The sequence below is a fragment of the Ostrinia nubilalis genome, chromosome 15 (genome assembly GCF_963855985.1).
Source record: "Ostrinia nubilalis chromosome 15, ilOstNubi1.1, whole genome shotgun sequence".
In the NCBI taxonomy this organism is placed as follows: domain Eukaryota; kingdom Metazoa; phylum Arthropoda; class Insecta; order Lepidoptera; family Crambidae; genus Ostrinia; species Ostrinia nubilalis.
Window position 1 is genome coordinate 4,283,882 of NC_087102.1, and position 20,634 is coordinate 4,304,515.

At 38.0% G+C, this 20,634-nt stretch overlaps 3 protein-coding genes across 3 annotated transcripts; 1 reads left to right on the forward strand and 2 right to left on the reverse strand.

The window, feature by feature from the left end:
- Positions 1-1,608: 1,608 nt before the first annotated feature.
- On the forward strand, positions 1,609-3,661 carry LOC135078793 (glutathione S-transferase C-terminal domain-containing protein homolog). Its single transcript, XM_063973341.1, has one exon. The coding sequence runs from the start codon at positions 1,801-1,803 to the stop codon at positions 3,640-3,642; it is 1,842 nt and encodes a 613-aa protein (XP_063829411.1). The 5' UTR covers positions 1,609-1,800; the 3' UTR covers positions 3,643-3,661.
- LOC135078809 (1,4-alpha-glucan-branching enzyme) lies at positions 3,655-18,145 on the reverse strand. The gene is made up of 14 exons (XM_063973374.1): positions 17,943-18,145; positions 16,377-16,546; positions 14,748-14,965; positions 14,311-14,455; positions 11,388-11,478; positions 10,718-10,927; positions 10,434-10,505; positions 9,720-9,891; positions 8,832-9,041; positions 7,931-8,102; positions 4,798-4,982; positions 4,288-4,425; positions 4,071-4,184; positions 3,655-3,969 (listed from the first exon to the last, which is right to left on the reverse strand). The coding sequence occupies exons 1-14, from the start codon at positions 18,053-18,055 to the stop codon at positions 3,922-3,924; spliced, it is 2,058 nt and encodes a 685-aa protein (XP_063829444.1). The 5' UTR covers positions 18,056-18,145; the 3' UTR covers positions 3,655-3,921.
- Positions 18,146-19,827: 1,682 nt separating this feature from the next.
- LOC135078437 (large ribosomal subunit protein mL41) lies at positions 19,828-20,494 on the reverse strand. Its single transcript, XM_063972995.1, has one exon. The coding sequence runs from the start codon at positions 20,379-20,381 to the stop codon at positions 19,893-19,895; it is 489 nt and encodes a 162-aa protein (XP_063829065.1). The 5' UTR covers positions 20,382-20,494; the 3' UTR covers positions 19,828-19,892.
- Positions 20,495-20,634: the final 140 nt, after the last annotated feature.

Here is a 20,634-nt window from a genome sequence, read left to right on the forward strand (position 1 = left end):
TTTTTCTACTTCCACAACTTGATAGAAAAGATCCTTAACATTATTATTATTATGTTAAACTCAAATCTTTTGTTAGCAATTAGACTAGTCAATAGCTGTGTAGAAGAATAATGATATTTGTCCAAAAATATGTAAGTCATTAAAAGTAAACAATTTTTATTGTCAGTTGAAAATTATAATTTGAATAATGTTTATCAAATTAAAAATTATGACAAAGAAACAGCCGTAGTCCAGAAATTATTATTACAAAACAATTATTATACTATTAATGTTTAAAAAGTGCAAGTTTGTAAATTCATATTTGACACAAATGAAAGGGCTTTAGCTCACAATGTAAATGGTAAGCTGTGATATAGAGCTTTTGTATATATTAGTTTGAAGTTTATCCCTTACATTACGCACAGATAAAGCACAACTTAGGACATCCTGTCCCTCATATTCATATAGAAAGAAATCACATTAGTATAGTAATTTACTAAAGTCAATATCTGATCGAAATTGATTGTTTATGGTACTATATGAAGCTACCAAGATGTTAATTTTGTATGTTATATGTTCATAATTTGTCAAAAATTGCAATTATATACAAACATGGTTATTGTGGGTAGGCAGATCTTTAAATATTATATAATTTTAGGGACAGAGTTGGACTGAATATAAAATTCTATGAAGTTCTTTAAATAAATGGTTAAAACAAAATCTGGCAGTTTTTAAATTTCTAAACCCTTATTTATGTACAAATAAATAATATTAAGCTAAACCTTTCTCCATTATAATAAAACTATGAAATAATAGGTTTCAGCAGAGTTCTCAAAGATATATTGGACACCAATACCCATACATGTGTGGAAATTGAGTTAGGCATGTCACTTGGGTATCGTAACATGGTGGTAAATGGGAAAAGATTGGTTTTCAAAGCTACTATTGGTTCACGTCTGAACCAAATTACTGACACAACTGTTACTAAAGCTAAAACTACCTGTAGAATAATTTGGATTGAGCCCTTGATTGCAATACTCTTACTCATGCGAGACTGAGAATCTTCTTTGAGTTGTCCTTCTAATTTATTGATTTTGCGTTGAATCTTGGAATAAGCAGCAAATTCATCCTTCATGGAGATAGTCTTTTGCTCAGCCTTTAGTTTAACAACTTCTGCCCATATTGTTCTCTCCTCATTGGAAGGTCTGCTAAAGCAAGCTGCAATCTGAAGATAATGATTTCATATTATTATTTGATCGTACATTGTGAGGATAATATTAGTAGGATATTGTAACAGATAACTTACTGGCTTCACTAAATAGGGGACAAAAACATTGAAGACACATAAGACAATGAAGTAAATCATAAGAAATCCATTTATAACCTCCAACATTATGACTTCAAAGTATGATAGGTGTATATAGTTTATTACTGGAAAAACTTAAAGAGCGATGAATAATGAATGGCAACCTCGATCAATTTATATTTTGTTCAAAATAAATAAGTTTTATCTGGTTTTAACCTACATCTACATACAAACTAGAAAATGTCAATTTGTCTCATCTGTGATGTCAATTGTCTGTCAGTCAATGTCAAATTTATGCTGAAAAAAAGTAGTGTGGTGACAATACCGATTCACTTTAATGCAATGCATATAGTTACGTTTTTATAAACTTTTTCAGTTCAATATGTAAAAGTTACTAATAATAAAGGAACACGCCTTTGATTTTGACATTGACAGTCGCAGTTGGGTAAAAAAGTTAGGTTATTTCTCCTTTGCTTTTGCTTTTAATTGAATTTTGTAAATGAAAGTGCAATAAAATGGATAATATTGTGTTTCTAGAAACGTATACAAGTTATGATGAGTTTATTCAATCACATAAATTAGCTATTCCACTACAATCTTTCATAACCTACTGTTTATTTAAATATTGTGCGCCAGCCGAAGTTAAATTGGAATTTATATCCTGTCCGCAGTCTAAATCAGAGGAGGCTGTGTATCTTAATAATTATGACGATACATTAGTGTTCGCCGATTTGTTGAATGTACCATGGCTAGTCACATCATGTGTTTATCCGGTAGTAATGTGTGAAGATACAATCATAACTGGTCTGTGTGCAGTCGCCAGACACATCACAAAATACAGATCTCGACCTCAGAGTCCGAAAGAACACGAAGAGGGCCTGTTAGGATTCCGCAAGGGTTGCTTGCAGGTGCCCAATGAAGCCTCTGTTTGGACTAAATTCTGTGAAGTTGATATAATCAAAACGGCTAAAGAAATCCTTGCTGTTGTAAATAATAAAACCAATAATGACTTAACAGAAAAGCTCTATGAGGTTTCAAAACCTTTGGTATGCTTTGAGAGCCATTTGAGTAAACCAGTTAGAGTTCACAATGTTTATAAAATGGCAAGAGACATAAATAAAAACAAAAAAAATATTGAAGCCAAAGTTGAGGCAGCTGACAGCCTAAACAGTCTGGAAAAGAAGGAAACTAGTAGAGCCGCTAAACCAAGGAAATGGAAATCTAATACAAAAAAAGAGCTTCAAATAGAAAGTTCTGTGAAAATTGAAGATTTGGGTATCAGTCACCAATTTGCTGAAGGTCCATTTTTTACCCTTGCTGATATGGTACTGCTGCCATCATATCACATCATCATGCAAGCTCTTGGGGAAGATGTCTTTAAATCACATTTACCATTAACATTTAAATGGTTTACAAATCTACTGGAGCAGCCTGAAATACAAATTATTAGAGATTTAATGAACATGGTAGAAAGTAAGGTTTTGTTTATTGAGAATATATTTGTGCCAGAGATGCAAGGAGTGAGCCTTTACAAGAGAGATCCATCTCGACACAACCCCAAAAAGAGATTATTTACCAAAGAACATGATATAGAAAATGCTCTTAGCGCATTAGTGGAAGGAATGGAATTAAATATCACAGCCAATAACTTTGATTCAGAAGTCAACTGGAATGATATTCCAGATGGTGCAAATCCTACAGCTGGACATTTACCTGATGCCAGAATCATTAGAAAATCTCAACAACTAGAGAATCTGACTTTACCTGTGTTAGACATAGCCAAAGATGGTGACATAATTGTAGACTTCTGCAGTGGCAGCGGTCACCTGGGCATCCTTATAGCTTACTTGTTGCCTAAATGCACCATTATATTGTTAGAAAATAAAGAACAATCCCTTTTGAGAGCAAGAAAAAGAGTACATGAAATGAAATTAAAGAATGTTTTCTTCTTTCAATGTAACCTGGACTTTTTCAATGGGAAGTTTGACATTGGAATTGCATTGCACGCTTGTGGTATTGCAACTGATCTAGTATTGGACAAATGTTTGAAGGCCAATGCCAAATTTGTCCTATGTCCATGTTGTTATGGCTCCCTACACTCCACTGACAGGTTGGCTTATCCTAGAAGCAATAATTTCAGCAATGTAAACATTGACCAGTACCTGTGCATAGGTCATGCAGCAGACCAGACTCATGAAGAGCATCCATTAATGGTCAGAGGCTCTCGCTGCATGGCGATAATAGATTCAGACCGAGCCCGCCTAGCTGAAGAATTTGGATATAAAGTCACATTATCAAGATTAAAGCCACTAACATGTACACCTAAGAATAACTTACTTATTGGAATACCAGCATAAATAAAGATAATCTTAAAATAAACAATTTTATTTGGAAAATATAAGTTCTTACTAAAATAAGTCTTTCATTTTTATAACAAATGAATTAAATCTATAATAGAAAAAAAAATGAATTTCAGTGATATCACTGACTCAATAACAATTTGAGACTAGTAACTAGTTTATTACACATACCTACATGCTAAGATTTGAAGCCCTTTTATTGTCCTAAAAGAACCAAAACTTGTATAATAAAATCAACATTATCAGAAATAAAATTAATTAAAAACTTAGTAATATTTAATCACTTCGGGCATACACTATTGCAGTACGGGTGGGGATGTAAACCTGCAAGCAAACAATAAAAGTTCAGTAGAATTATGGTAAATTTTGAAATTTAAAAATCTCAGTTCAAAAATTAGTCTAGTAGGTAATTAAAATATATTTACCTGTATAGAATCATTTCGATTGGCCCAAGGTGTGCCTTGCGTCAAATGGGAGTCACCATCAGTTTCTACACGGCCGAAACCTCCGTATTTCTTACTGTCGGAGCAAAGTACAGCCTGAAATAGAGAAAACAAATCCGTTATTTCCGTTAAGTTCATAAATGGTGGTTTATATGAATTACTTAGGTGCTTTACTTTTTGCCGAAATATATAAAAATACCTTATAATTGCCCGATTGATTGACGCCGATCCTGTAGTCCGTGAAGCTCTGGTAGGCGTTGAAGTTGAACACGAACAGCAGGCCCGCCCGCTCGAACGCGATCACCTTGTCGCCCTCGTGCTTGCAAGATACGTAGGCCTGGGAACGGTATAATCGTTAGATATAATCACGATTAGGTTTTCTATGGGTCGGGTATATTTACCACCCATGCATTTAATTAATTACAAGTGACGTAGTTGTCCGCCATATTTGATTTAGGTAATTGCTAAAACAACAGACGTTACGAACTTACGACAGTATAATTTTGTCCTACCCACAAAATATTACAGACTAAGCATCTGTCCCAATCCAGGCGTCAGCCTCATGTGACTCTTTAACACATGTCTTAATGCGTTCGAAAACCACCCAAATGTAAAGTTTCATAAAGATCCATCGAATATTTTTTGCGTGAAAAAGCACCATCATCTCAAACTTGCGTTTATGTTACGTAGTTTAGGTATGTATACTCACAGGGTCGGAGGCGAGCCAGCGATACTTCTCATCTAACTCGTTCATGTCGCGGTCGAACTGGTTGAGAAACTTGTACTTGAGCAGGTCGTCGTCCACCAGCTGCCACTGGCGGCGCGCGTAGTGGTACGACGAGTTGTTGCCCGCGCGCGGGAAGTCCAGCCACTCGGGGTGACCGAACTCGTTGCCTGTGGGGAAACAGAAGAAGATAAGTTTACTTAAGATATTTTACGAGTAGGTAACCTTTGTATATGACTAGCGTCTGTTACAAAATATACTTTTCTATTGAAAACCTCTTCTCGAAAGAGAAAACGTAGTAATCTTACGAATATTAACTACATTCACCTTCAAACTTCAAGAAAGGGTTGCACTTGCGATAAGTAGTTCGTTTTTGTTAAATTGGCATCTTCATCACTGATTTGAACGTTATAAGCATAGAGTGCGCAGTGTGAACGTTACAGTGCGCAGTGCACTCAAACTTGACTTGAACTGTAAGTTCAAGTGGTTCAAGTTTGAGACCATAAGGTAAGTGCCCCCTACTTCGGTATATTAAGGCTCTTACGACTTTAACATTTTATTTAAAAATAACCAAGCATGATATCAGTATGAAACCTTTTGTATGCTAAACTTTGGTCTTTTGACAGTAACTTAATACATAAATTATAGTTATACAGTTTGAACTTTTTTTAATATTAATTGTTTTGCGGACCTCTTGTTTGGATCCTGTTTCGTGATAAAATTTTGCTCTGTTTCTAAGTTCGTGAACTCATGTCCCCTATTTCGGGATACGGTTTTAGGCATCGAGTTAGGATATTTTAATAATGAATAAGGGTTTAATATATTTAAAAACGATAATGTATATTTAGAATAAATGAATTGTGTGAAATTGACGATAATACTTACCTGAAATATTTATGAGAAATAATGTGAGTCTAGCTAGGTACGTACCTACGTATAAAATTTTGATTTGTTAATTCTAACAATATGTGAAAATATTTATATAACCATTAGAAATGTGGGGAGGACTTACCCCCCCTCCCCCCTCCCCCCCTTAGTACCCATAAAATTTTGATTTGTTATTTCTGACGATAAGTATGTGAAAATATTTATACAAGCCTTTAGAAATGGGGTGGGGGGGGCTAACTCCCCCTCCCCCTAATCCCACTCCTGGAGCTGTTTCAAGTGAGGGTAGCCCCCCCCCCCCTGAAAATAACCCCAGATACGCCAATGACTCATAATAAAAAGTAAGTACCTAATTAATTAATTTCTTAGGTAGGTAAGTATTAAAAAAAACTAAAAAATATGTCGATTTCTTTGATGGTATATGTCATAAAAGTACCTAACACTATACATTTTTATATCACGAACTTGGAAAAAAGTAACAATAATACGGTTTCTTGTTTCGTGATACTGATTATTCCAAATTCCCCAAGTAAAATTGATGGATTATTGTCAAATTGTGTCAATTAACTATTATCTATCTCATATACAATACAAATAACAAATATAAATAAAACAAATCGAATTAAAACCAAAATTACGTTGGTAGTACTTATGCTAATTTATCTTAAAATTTGCCATTTATGTGAACTTCAAACTCGTGTCATATAAATTCTAGTGAACGAAACATATACCGAATTTAGGTCATGAGAAACTTAAATAATTGCATTATTTGTTTCATAACTTACATTTAAATTATCATAAATAATTATTTAAAAACCAAGCATCAAAATGTTATCCATAATATCCTTGATTCGGTAGTGTCACGAAATAGGGGACACCCGAAAAATAATATGTACGCTATTTCGTGAATCAATTAATGGCAATTTTAAAGGAATTCTACGTTTTCTTATAACTTTTTTCTAAGCCAAATCAATTGTCAAGGAACAGATGAAACCACTATTATAAGTTTTATTCAAATGGACGTTCCTTCGCCTTTCTATAAGCTTAAGAAGTTGGAGTGCTAACCTTACGGTGAGAGCAACCTTTTCACGCCGCACGGCTGTTTTTGGCTCTCTGAGAGTTTGAAGCTTCGTATTGCTCTCATTTTTGGCGCCACAATGTTGGTACTTGGTTTTTTAGATAGCTTAAAGAATAGAGTTTTTGTAGTGATGAAGAATTTTTATAAATAATATTCCATTTGCTTATTATTTGAGCTAGAAAAAAAACTTACGAACTTACGTACTATCACGAACTAGTAGTCGTTTACCTTACTTAGCGTCTCATCGCCGCATCCAGCAGCCAGAAGGCGACCGTCTAAAGTCCGGTGGCACGGTGACACGTGGGCGATAAGGATGGGTAGCTTGGGGTCATTGGACGAAATTCTATCTGCTCGGCGACTGGACTTTAGTCCCCTCCTGCATGGTAGCCACTGACCTATGAAGTTGAGGTATGCCTCGCCTCCCAGCGCGTGCGTGATGAGCCGGATCATGCAGTGCAGCGCGAGGCCGCGCTCGATGACGGCGCTGGGCTCGCTCAGGGTGCTCATGTGCGTGTACATCGCCCGTCCATCAGCCAGAAGGCGACCGTCTAAAGTCTGGTCGCCAAGTAAATAGAATTTCGTCCAATGACCCCAAGCTACCCATCCTTATCACTCGCACGCGACTGCGGGCGGCCGCAGTGAGTGTGCGAGCGCTACAGCATTATTACACGTGAGCGATAAGGATGGGTAGCTTGGGGTCATTGAACGAAATTCTATCTGCTCGGCGACCGGACTTAGTCCCCTCCTGCATGGTAGCTACTGACCTATGAAGTTGAGGCATGCCTCGCCTCCCAGCGCGTGCGTGATGAGTCGGATCATGCAGTGCAGCGCGAGGCCGCGCTCGATGACGGCGCTGGGCTCGCTCAGGGTGCTCATGTGCGTGTACATCGCCCGTCCATCAGCCAGAAGGCGACCGTCTAAAGTCCGGTCGCCAAGTAAATAGGATTTCGTCCAATGACCCCAAGCTACCCTTCCTTATCACTCGCATGTAATTATACTGCTGTCGCGACTGTGCGACGGGAGGCCGCAGTGAGTGTGCGAGCGCGACAGCATTATTACACGTGAGCGATAAGGATGGGTAGCTTGGGGTCATTGAACGAAATTCTATCTGCTCGGCGACCGGACTTAGTCCCCTCCTGCATGGTAGCCACTGACCTATGAAGTTGAGGTATGCCTCGCCTCCCAGCGCGTGCGTGATGAGCCGGATCATGCAGTGCAGCGCGAGGCCGCGCTCGATGACGGCGCTGGGCTCGCTCAGGGTGCTCATGTGCGTGTACATTGCTGCGTCCATCAGCCAGAACGCGATCGTCTTGTCGCCTACTAGCGCCTGGGGAATGTGTTTTGATTAAAACATGGTCCAATGAGGGCTATCGTTTTTATACTTAACAGTTGGCACCCCTGGCGATTGACAGGACCTTACTCTACAGTGGCGCCATCTTGATGAGTGCAAATGCGATAGTCCTCCTACCACTTTAGCACTCACCAGATGGCGCCACTGTCTTCGCTACTAGCAAGTGACAGGACCTTACTCTACAGTGGCGCAAACTGGTGAGCGCTAAAACGATAGCCCTCATTACTTAGACAACAAAAGAAGACAGTATTCTGAGGGTTTATGTCGACCACTGCACCACTAAACCGAATGTTTTAGCGTATTGTGAAAAATTTTCGTTCGTTGTCTTTTCAGACTGAGACGCACCCGCCACTATAACTAATAGTTTAGGCTTGTCTTTTCGTAATTAACGTAATTACGAAAATACACTGTGCAAATTATCAGGTCGTGTCGTGTGTAGTAAAAGAATGACTGCAAAGAGCTGCTAATAAAAATTTCGCCAAAACGACATAACGTGTGCTCAAAGCATTGCCTGATGCCTACTACAGCAAATTTAATTCCTTTGTTAATTTTGTCCCTATCTAAAAAAACATCAAAGTAGTAAAGCCTTAAATGGAACACCCACTAAAGCTTCAAGTTCAACCACAACAACGGCAAATCGCGCTGGCGATGGCGATCTGAACGCGTTGGTGTAGTTGAAGCATAAGTTAAATAACTCTTTCCCACCTGATCGTGGCTCTCAGCATAAGCCACTGTCCCCTCCATCCAGCGTCGATTCGTGAGCGTGTGCACGATGTGTCCCATCTTCCAATCCTCGTCGCGCTCCTCCTTCAGCAGCTTGATCCACATGTCGGGGATGGCCATGCCCAGCCGGTAGTCGAAGCCGGTGCCGCCTTCTGTGACCGGCCGGCAGGACCCGGGCATGCCGGATACGTCCTGGATTGGTTAATAGCATTTAGCTGGATATCCATTGTGCGGAGGAGTATTTATTTATTTATTTTAAACTTAAATGCACATAACACATTGTACATAAGGCGGACTTAATGCCTACTTATAAATAATGACTTAATGCTTAGTATGACATCTATATTATCTCATCTGGCGATTGAATAGCGCCTTGGCAAGTGCAGTAACTAACTACGTACGGGTAGGTACCTACATAGATCCTGCAGAGTTCCAGACAGAAACAACTATGGATGAAACAATGGATGCAAAAATCATTAAAAAATCTGTAAGTTGGCATCTAAAGAACACTTTTCCTAGTAAATTAAAACTGGTAAAAGAGATGATAAAAAACGACACGTGTAGCCTTCACTCAAAAACTCCTGTGTTGGGTCGGACATCGACGTATCGGCCGTTATTCTGTCAGTATCTTATGATTTTGAATATTCCATTAGCATGAGTTGACTGTACCTAAGTAGAAACACACTTCTAGGTTACTCTAATAAAAGTGTACCTAGTTACTTAAGTTGATGAAAGTCGCAGGAAGTAAGTACCTGGAAACGGGCAGCGCAGGACCGTCGTTATAGAAATCTTTGGAGGAGGCCTTTGTCCAGCAGTGGACGTTATTTGGCTGAAACGAACGAACTACTTAAATGTGCCTACATATTATACCTCAGCAATGGTGATGGCCCTGTTGTCAGTTTTGTGAACCAGCATGTTGGCGAGCATGAGGTAGATGAGCGCCTCGGTGTCGACGTTGAGCCCGAAGTACTCGTCGTAGTGCCCCGAGAAGCCCTCGCCGATGCCGCGGCTGTGGTACAGCATTGACGTCACGCCGTCGAACCTGGAGAAGTATTTACCATAAGTTTTATGTCAGGGGAAAGCAGGCAGAAAAGTTCTGGAATGGAGGCCGCGTACCGGAAAACGCAGCGTGGGACGTCCACCTACAAGGTGGACCGACGACATCGTAAAGGTAGCAGGGAAGCGCTGGACGCAGGCCGCTACCAATCGATCAACATGGAAAGCATTGGGGAGGCCTATGTTCAGCAGTCGACGTCCTATGGCTGAAATGATGATGATGATGAAAGCAGGTATTCCTAAAAGAAGGTGTTAGGTACACGTAGACGTAGTCTAGAATAAGTAGGATAATAGTAGATAAGTATACATAAAAGACTATAAGTAATCCGGGCCTTTTCAAGGCGAGAGTGAATAGGCACTTACAGGGCAGATATTTTATGCAGATATGTACCATCCTAGACTGCATCCCACTTAACATCAGGTGCGATTGTGGTAAAATATCTGCCTTGTATGCATAAAAAAAGCTATTTAGTTACCTAATTGCTTTATTCTTTTTATTTCGCTTAATTATTTTTTGTAAATGCTCACCTGAATCCATCAAACTGGTACTCTTCTTGATACCACCGGAGATTGGATAGCAAAAATCTGAGGACTTCAGTTCTGAAACAAAGACAAAAGGTACATTTACTTAGTTCAGAGAACTTCTTTTTTCCTTCTAAAATGAATGTCGACATGTTATTCGATTTTATTTAGTTCAGAAAACTCTTCTCTCACTCATTGTAGCATATATGCTAATGAATGTGCAATTTATGTGTGAATTTATCGACTTGAGAACTCTGAAAATACATTGTTTGAAATCCCTTAAAACTCACTCTGAGTAGTTGAACAGCCTGCTGTCCCAAAGCGAGTGCGTGCCGCGCGGCCCATCGTGGAAGTAGCACGAGTTGGTTCCGTCGAACTCGTTAAGCCCGTCCAGGGTGTTCTTGGAGGCGTGAGAATGGACCACGTCTAGAAGCACGTAGAGCCCGAGCTCGTGCGCCCTGTCGATCAGCTGCTTCAGCTCGCAAGGGGTGCCGTAGCGACTAAAACATGAGTAATGTTATCGTCCGTTACTCGAGAATTCGAGATTGAGCAATAATATAAGCAGGTAACATTTAAATCTTAAAACTTAGGCTAAGGCTTCAACCACACCAACGCGTGCAGATCGCCATCGCCGCCAATGACAGGGCGCGCGACCAATGACAGGTGTTGGACAATGTGGTTGAAGCCTAAGTACCTAGTGAAACGCCTTTTTTAAAAACTTCTATTTAAGTACTTATTAAGATTCTACTTAAAATGAAAGGAGCAGGCCGGAAGATGTAGTGTTAGCAGGACCCCACTTAAGTGGACCGAGCAAAGGTCTAGTGTAGGTCGCGGGAAGTGCCTGGATGCGAACAGCCTAGTCTGGTTGTTACGGAAATCCTTAAGGGAGGCCTTTGTCCAACAGTGGACGTCATATTCGGCTGAAACGAACGAATGAAAGGACTAGGTAAGGTTACATACCTGCTAGCCGCAAAGAAACTTGTGACTTGGTATCCGAATGACGCGTAATACGCGTGTTCCATGATGGCCATGAGCTGGATAGCATTGTATCCTGAAAGATATTAGAAAGGATGATGGGCACAAATGTATGGAAAGTGGTACCCGCTCCAATAGCCATAACCAATATATATTTTAAAAGGCCTTTAGATGTAGGAAAATGTCTGCTATGGGGCCAGTTCTAATTCACTTTTTGAAAGCAGTAATTCCACTAAGTATTATAATGAAAGTATAACACAATCATCCATGTATACGAGTATGTACTATGACTACAATCTATTAATATAACTAAAAGAAGCCTTGAAAATGAAAGGATTATACCTACAATGAACTACCCAAGCTATTAGCCCTTTATTCGCTTTCATCATCATCATCATGATCATTTTAGCCATAAAACGTCCAGTTGAACATAGGCCTCCCCCAATGATTTCCACAATGGCCGGTTGGTGGCGGCCTGCATACAGCGCCTTCCCGCTACCCCTTTATAAGGTCGTCGGTCCATCTTGTGGGTGGACTTATTGGGTCTTGTGGGTTTATTCGCTTTAGCAACCCATAATAAAACCCTTAAGAAATAATAAAACTCCAACCCCTTAATTAATAAAAGTTACACCCTAGTTGAACTCTGATTTAAATTGTCATTTGGTATGGAAATGTCATTTTAATTCAAGGTACATCCTAGGAATAACTTTTTTTTAAATAAGGGGGTAGCTAGTAGTTCTTCAAATAAAAACATTTATTTCACAATTATCTCTATCAATAATTATAGAGTTAAGGAAGGACGCTGGAGCAGTAAACATTCGTACCTCGCATAACCTAAGAAGTAAGGTAAGTGCCCCCTACTTCGGTATATTAAGGCTCTTACGACTTTAACATTTTATTTAAAAATAACCAAGCATGATATCAATATGAAAGCTTTTGTATGCTAAACTTTGGTCTTTTGACAGTAAGTTAATACATAATTTATAGTTATATAGTTTGAACTTTTTTTTATATTAATTGTTCTGCGGACCTCTTGTTTGGATCCTGTTTCGTGACAAAATTTTGCTCTGTTTCTAAGTTCGTGAACTCATGTCCCCTATTTCGGGATAATGTTTTATGCATACAGTTAGGATATTTTAATAATGATTAAGGGTTTAATAAATTTAAAAACGAAAATATACATTTAGAATAAAATAATTATGTGAAATTGACGATATTACTTACCTGAAATATTCATAAGAAATAATGTGAGTCTGGTATAATATTTTGATTTGTTAATTCTAACAATATGTGAAAATATTTATATAACCATTAGAAATGTAGGGGGGGGAACCTAACCCCCCCCCCCCCTCGTACCCATAAAATTTAGATTTGTTATTTCTAGCGATATGTGAAAATATTTATATCAACCATTAGAAATGTGGGGGGGACTTGCCCCCCCCCCCCCCCCTTCGTACTCATAAAATTTTGATTTGAGTTGTAACCCCATAATCCCACCCCTGGAGCTGTTTCAAGTGAGGGTAGCCCCCCCCCCCCCCCCTGAAAATAACCCCAGATACGCCAATGACTCATAATAAAAAGTAAGTAATTAATTAATTTCTTAGGTAGGTAAGTATTAAAAACTAAAAAATATGTCGATTTCTTTGATGGTGTGTGTCATAAAAGTACCTAACACCATACATTTATATATCACGAACTTGGAAAAAAGTAACAATAATACGGTTCCTTGTTTCGTGATACTGATTATTCCAAATTCCCCAAGTAAAATTCATGGATTATTGTCAAAATGTGTCAATTAACTATTATCTATCCCATATACAATACAAATAAACAAAGATAAATAAAACAAATCGAAATAAAACCAAAATTATGCTGGTACTACTTATGCTAATTTATCTTAAAATTGGTCATATATGTGAACTTCAAACTCGTGTCATATAAATTCTAGTGAACGAAACATATACCGAATTTAGGTCATGAGAAACTTAAATAAATGCATTATTTGTTTCATAACTTACATTTAAATTATTATAAATAATTATTTAAAAACCAAGCATCAAAATGTTATCCATAATATCCTTGAATCGGTAGTGTCACGAAATAGGGGACACCCGAAAAATAATATGTACGCTATTTCGTGAGTCAATTAATCGCAATTTTAAAGGAATTCTACGTTTTCATATAACTTTTTTCTAAGCCAAATCAATTGTCAAGGAACACATGAAACCACTATTACAAGTTTTATTTAAATGGACGTTCCTTCGCCTTTTTATAAGCTTAAGAAGTTGGAGCGCTAACCTTACGGTGAGAGCAACCTTTGCAAGCCGCACGGCTGTTTTTGGCTCTCTGAGAGTTTGAAGCTTCGTATTGCTCTCATTTTTGGCGCCACAATGTTGGTACTTGGTTTTATAGATAGCTTAAATAATAGAGTTTTTGTAGTAATGAAGAATTTTTATAAATAATATTCCATTTGCTTATTATTTGAGCCAGAAAAAAAACTTACGAACTTACGTACTATCACGAACTAGTAGCCGTTTACCTTACCATAAGATGGACACGTATGATACTTCGGTTACACAAAAAGTATGTTTATCTTCGAACGCAACCAGATCTGAGGCTGGTGGCCATAGTAAATGTTGTTCGTCTTGGTAAGACCTTTCAAATGACACTACAAACATAGCTATTGGAGCGGGTACCATTTTGCAAAAAAGTATGTTTATCTTTGAACACAACCATATCTGAGGCTGGTGGCCATAGTAAAAGTTGTTCGTCTTGGTAAGACCTTTCAAACGACACTAGAAGCATATCTATTGGAGCCGGGTACCATTTTGCCCATTGTCCTTTAATCATTTTCTGCTATTATCAAAACAGAAAAAACACAGCTTTCAAATAAGTCTGGGTGTTGTACCTTGTTTCTTTATCCTGGGAAGAATGTTGTCTTTGAATTCAGTGTAGGTGCCAACTCTGCCCTCAGAAGTGGCGATACCAACGTGGCATTCGTAAATCCTGAGTGACGCTGGCTTATCCACCTTCTGGTGTTTGAATTGGTATGGCTAAAAGTTTTAAAATTAAGTTAGAAAAGAAAATTGATTCAAAACTGTCGATATTAAATACGTAGCAGGTGAGCAGGTATTTGTACCTATACTCCTACTTTAATTAAGTTAAAATATCAATACATATAAGATTGTTGACCAGCAATAAGTAAACTATTAAACTGGATAAGTAATTACCTACGTGTTATCGATTTATGGTCTTAGGTTATCGTTCTGTAATATGGTTTCTATGCAGTGTACAAAACAACAATAGCAGACATGCAGGTTATCAGTAAACCTAATCTATTAATACCTGCTCTGGCTTGTAAATGAAATGCTGATACGTGAATCCCTCGAACGGCTTCACGTAGCTGGCCCAGGGAGAGATCCTGTAGAGGTGGTCATTCACGATGATCTGGACTCGGCTGTCGTGCTTGAAGGCGCAGGAGCCGTCAGGATTGGCGGGAATGTGCAGCTCCCATTTGCCGAATTCCAGCTTCTTGAATGGATGGCTCTTTGAGTTCCAGCCGTCTGGAAAATATTAGAATGAATAAGTAATAAAATTATTTGCATTGCATTGGTGCTAAAGGTAAAAAATAAAAAAATGTGGTAGATAGAATCTCTAACTTATTATTATTCTGTGCTTACTTATAGTATCTCTTAACAAGTAAAGGTAGGTACTCTGGTACTTTACTACTTTGTGGTATCTTTTGGTTTGATTAAGATAGAAAATAATGACCGTAACCTGTAACCCGTGTATACAGGGTGTTTGGTAAATGGGTATATGAGCCGGCACTAGCCCATGTTAAAATGGGCATATAAATGGTATGGTGAAGTCAGAAATTTGATATCTTCATTTTATTTTTTTAAATTTTCATACAAAATAAATTTTAAAAAATCCGATTTGTATGAAAATTAAAATAATTAAAATGAAGATATCAATTTTCTGACTTCACCATACCATTTTTATGCCCATGTTAACATGGGCTAGTGTCGGCTCATATACCCATTTACCAAACACCCTGTATACTTAGTACGGCGTCAACAACATTAGTGTTATCGCTTACATAACTAATATTTTCAAGGACTTGCAATCTCTTATCTATCAACATTATCTACTGGCGAAAAACTTTAAACTTGTAAGTAAGTACGTTTACTAAATAAATAAATTACATGTAATATCGAACCCGCAACTTCGGTTTAGGTTCGGTACGCAAACTACTAAGTTACTTATGCGGCCGTCTAACGCGTCTGCGTAGTGAATACGTTGTTAATGATGAATTAATTTTGTGTCTATAATAAATATCTGATAAAGTATTATCTCAATACCAAACAAACAAAGTAAGTTTAAAGTGGCAGGTAAAGTATTTGCATTCGATCGCCGCGACACACAACCGTGTTTATGTAGGTACATGTTGGTGGTACAAGTTTAGCTGAAACTCGCGGGCCCATGTGTCGCCCACGAGTTCGCCACGCATTGAATGAATGCACACGGTATTTTGGGCCTACATCACATTCTTTTGAATAGTTTTATGTCCGATCGGTTAAAATAAAAGTAGGTACCCACATACAGTAACAGGCATTTTGATTTTCACTCTGAATTGCAGTTTTTACTTAGCTGAATAAACATTAAATCTTGTAAGTACTTACCTATGCATTTCGTAACGAAATCATTCGTTATCAAAAATTCCATCTCAATGACGGATGCTGGTTTTATAACCTTTTCTGCTAAATTTAAATCCGTTGCCGAAAATATTTTAATATCCCCGTTTCCCCGTTTTACTCGACTCTGGCACGGCACATAGTTAAGTACTGCCGCGGATTGCCATTAAAGAAAGAAAAAAAGAAAAGAGATTAAAGAGAGTGGCAGCCAACTCTATCACTCTAGTGATTCTAATAAAGAGTAATTTCCCCATCTGTTGTGTTGAGACTTGAGACTTACTGAATTCTCCCTGTAGATGCATGGTGTGGGCACCCGGCGCCCATTCTCTCCATGTTACTGATCCGTCTGCGTGGAACTGTGGCCCGAAGTACTTGTACCCTCGGGTGAAGCCCTCCACGCCTCCCTCCCAAGACTCGATGCGTTCCCAGAGGTCCTTGTAGCACGCATATCTGGTAGGTATAAGTTGGGAGAGTAATGAAATGATAAAGCAAGGTAAGCTTTAAAGCTTTCTCTTAACTACGACCTAACTTATAAAGTAAGGTGTTTTATTTGATAGCTCGAACTCGAAACGGAGTTTAGTAATTAAGAATTCTCATCATAATTAACTGCATAAGCCAATCCTACTCGTTATATATCCTACTCGTTATATTTTGTGTCCTAAGTTTGTGTCGTTTACCTATTATAAAAGTATCTAAGTATTGTAAGTTCATAAGGAAGGTAAAGGTAGGTAAATAAATACCTATAGTACCTACCTACCAGCGTTGCCAGTTTTTTTTTTCGCCAAGTCGGGACTTTGGTACTTTTTGAGTGAAAATAGCGGGATTCTTCCGTCAGAAGCGGGACATAGTAAAAAAACGTATATAATCAAAGGTTTTCAAATATTTATCTTTTTATTTGACTTAAAATTACGTTTACGTGACAATAGATAGCAAAGGTAGCCATAGAAAATGTATTTTAACAAAAAAATAATATTTTAAATCAGATTTACTCTATCGTTAAATTCGTCTTTAGAATAAAAAAAGAAAAAAAAATAAAAAAGTGTTATTTTTTAGAATAATATTATGGCCATATTATGGCGTTTCAAACAATAGTCTGGTGAAGTGAGTGTCTCTCTCCGAAAAGCGGGACCGAGCCTGTCCCGCGCGGGACATTTAAATTTGATTTAAAAATCGGGACGTCCCGCCAAAATCGGGACGTCTGGCAACGCTGCTACCTACCTACATAGAATACCTACAAATAAACTCGTAGTTACTGTTTGTAGACAACAAATATTCTGGTGTCTCAACAGTTTACCTACAGCAAGCTAATATAAACAATTTTTGATATTACGACTTAACGTGCATGTTCTTTTTAATCAATACTTAGGCCTAGGCCTAGGTTGTTAGTTTGTTATCGAACATAGGATTATAATTTTCGAGCTTCTCTTTCATATCAATGAATGACCTTTCGTTTGACATTGTAAGCAACATGCACGGGAATAAAGCGCTTACCTACAACTTTGCTTATTGTATTGACAAAGATATTTTTCTAATGAAATTCCTACATTTTACATTTATTTATGACATGAAAAATAAAGATTTGGGCACCAAATAACAAAATTATTAAGATTAACTCAGCTTTTCATTAAAGTTTCGTTTTTAATTTGGCATAACGTAGTAAGAAGTGTGAAATACTGCAAACAGCGCTCCGTGAATGATTAAAGCGCTTTTTTGCTTAGTTGGTAGCGACTAGTAAACACAGCTGAGTTAACCTCAAAAGAAGTAAAAGAACACTTTTATCGTAAATAAACTTTATAAACACACGTAATTTTCATACACGAATATAGTTATGATAGTTAAGACTTACCTGCGACGAATTTCCCGTTCGTACGGCTTCAAATAACCATCTCTTTCGAATAATTTCGTTAGGTCCGGGACAGGAACTTCCATCGGATCCATCGCGGAATAGTTACCACCCATTATAAATATGTATGTAGATATCAAACCGGCTCGAACTGCGCACGCGCCTCACAACCGCGCGAATTGGTATCTTTAGTTTAAATGATACTGGAGCGATGATTATTTTCTGAACTCCAGACTGCTTCATCTGATAAACTTTGGGGTCAACGTTGTCTCCGTGCCTGTTAAACAACACATGCACATAATATTCGATGTCATTATAGCCACTTCGCATTGATATTTATTATAAAATACCCTCACTCTTCTAAAAAATAGTTTTAAAATTTAATCTAAGCTTGGTGCCTAGTCTAGTTTGTGTGTCATTCATAAATAACAGTCATGGTACCGTGAGCACGAATAACTTTCGTAATCCTATTCTTTACACAAACCGTAGCGGTTTTGTTTAAAAAAAACGACTACCATACCATAGCGAGAACTAATTTATTCGTGCTCCGGGTACAGTTTAGTACCTACATTCATTCGTTATAAGATAACTTTTCGAGTGTACTTGTAACATTTTGTTAGGGTCGCTGATTTTGTATAAGGCCGTGTTGAGTGGTCAGTCAGGGCGCGCTTTTCTGGCTAGTTTTCATTGACGAGGCGGTAGCGGTAGCCGTAGCACAGAATAGATCATGTGCCAGTATCCATGTATTAAGTGTTATACTCGTATGTATATGTGCCCTGGAAAGGGCCTATGTACTGAATAAAATACTTGAATTTGAATCCTAACCACGTGTGGCCTAGCCGGTCGCGACCGGCGGTAACTGCGCCATTACGATTTGATAACTACAATATAAATGTAATGTAAGTTTGTAATGTAACTAGGTGGTGCCGGCTTTATTAATCTAAGGTGGTACCTATTACTAACTACGCGATTATCGCTGTTTGAAACATGCCTTACGAATCGAGTTTTCATTTTCAGAACCTAGGTTCAACAACATACTTTTGTAGTTGATGGATGTCTCTGAAAAATATCACGCACGACTTAGACATGATCAAATCATTCGGCTCAATGTAAATAAAATAAAAATGATAACAAATCTATTTATTATGAACGTATAACTTCGTCGCGTGGTATAAAGTTGTAAACAGGCGTGATTAAACTGATAAAAAGTTGGAGTAACTACGAGTCCCAACGCGACCGCTGTATCTGCGAGTTCCAATAACGCACCGCGCACCGTTTAAAAACTTTTCGCTCGGTCGGTCCATTTTCAGCTTACCAGATATTAGGTACCTATATCATAACATGCTGAGTCAGTGCCAGGGTAAATCAAGATTTGAATACATAGAGCGAGGGCTCCACCCTCAGATCATAGTCCACCCAAATGAATGAGCGATCATCCACAGCCAGTGCGGCGCAGCGGCTGCCGCCCTACCATACTGATGACCAATTTACGCATCACATTTATTTGGTATTCCACAATATTAAACAAATGCGTTTTCAATGCACCCCTTGCTGTCTGGCGCCATTTAGACATTACTACATATTTTCACGCTCTATCCTAAGGTTAATATAGGGCAGAGGGCTTGATGCTATAGGTGCCTGTGTGTGGTTTCTGAAGTGCCTGATGGCAACGGGTTTCAGATTCAATTACTATAGGTTGAGTTAATCTCAATTTGGGTGGAGAAAAACTTTTTTAATTTTTATAAGGCTAATTTAATTATATTAAGGTAGGTATTTAAGAATGTTAGTACAATATTAGTGGGATATGAGCCTAAAATGATTTATGTAGCTAAGCCCCACAGTCTATGCAAATATTTTAGAATTAGGCAGGTGTATTAAATAAAAAACATTATTTGTAATTTATCTAACATTTTAATTATTTACAGCTATATTACTACATAAACAACAAATTATTCAAAGTAAGTCAGAGCCTGTTCTTCTGGCAGCAGCCACAGCCTCTTCCGGTTGCAATTTTTCTTCTTTTGATGGTTCTAACGGGTTTCCTTCTACATCCAACTTTCCTTCTTTGTAATCAGTGACTATCTTTTTGCTATAGACTGCGTCGAACAACTGTTGTGCTGTGAATTCACTCTGTATAACATCAGCAGCTCTATACGAGACATAGGGCTTTAGGTCACAGTTTTTCAGGTCAGGTACAATCAATTCTGGTATCATTTCGGGAACATTCACAAATCGACCATTGAGCCTATAGCCTGTCTCACGCACACCTCTCCTGTCCACCGGCAGTTCAGGATTTTCACCCATTTGCTGTTTTTTGTGTATACGAGAACCCCTTTTGTTAGGAATTATAAATTTCCTAAAATTCCTCTTACCTTCTCTAGGTGCTGACAAGGAGATAGTTCTTTTAGAAAAGAAGTTGATCAAATTAGAAATTTTGGACATTTTGCTCAGTTTATCTTTGCCAAAAGAACCAAAATACTGCAAAATACCAAATTATTTTGATTTCATAAATTTTTTAGGTTAGTTGTCACTTTGGCATTTTTCTTTTTAAAAATTTGACACCAAGTGTCAATGATAGTGTAGCATAAAACCGATATTAATCTTTAAATTGTTAACGTATTGAGCTATGAGCTAGAATGACTAGAAAGTTGCCATAATATCATCAACTAAACATTTTACTATACTTCGAAATAAA

Excerpts from the sequence above, each read along its gene's own strand:
- LOC135078809 (XM_063973374.1), bottom strand. The coding sequence starts at position 18,055 with ATGGGTGGTAACTATTCCGCGATGGATCCGATGGAAGTTCCTGTCCCG. Across the intron at positions 9,892-10,433 it reads TACCAGTTTGATGGATTCAG|GTTCGACGGCGTGACGTCAA; the intron begins GTGAGCATTTAC and ends ATACTTCTCCAG. Across the intron at positions 4,426-4,797 it reads GCTGGCTCGCCTCCGACCCT|GCCTACGTATCTTGCAAGCA; the intron begins GTGAGTATACAT and ends TACCGTTCCCAG.
- LOC135078437 (XM_063972995.1), bottom strand. The coding sequence starts at position 20,381 with ATGTCCAAAATTTCTAATTTGATCAACTTCTTTTCTAAAAGAACTATC.
- LOC135078793 (XM_063973341.1), top strand. The coding sequence starts at position 1,801 with ATGGATAATATTGTGTTTCTAGAAACGTATACAAGTTATGATGAGTTT.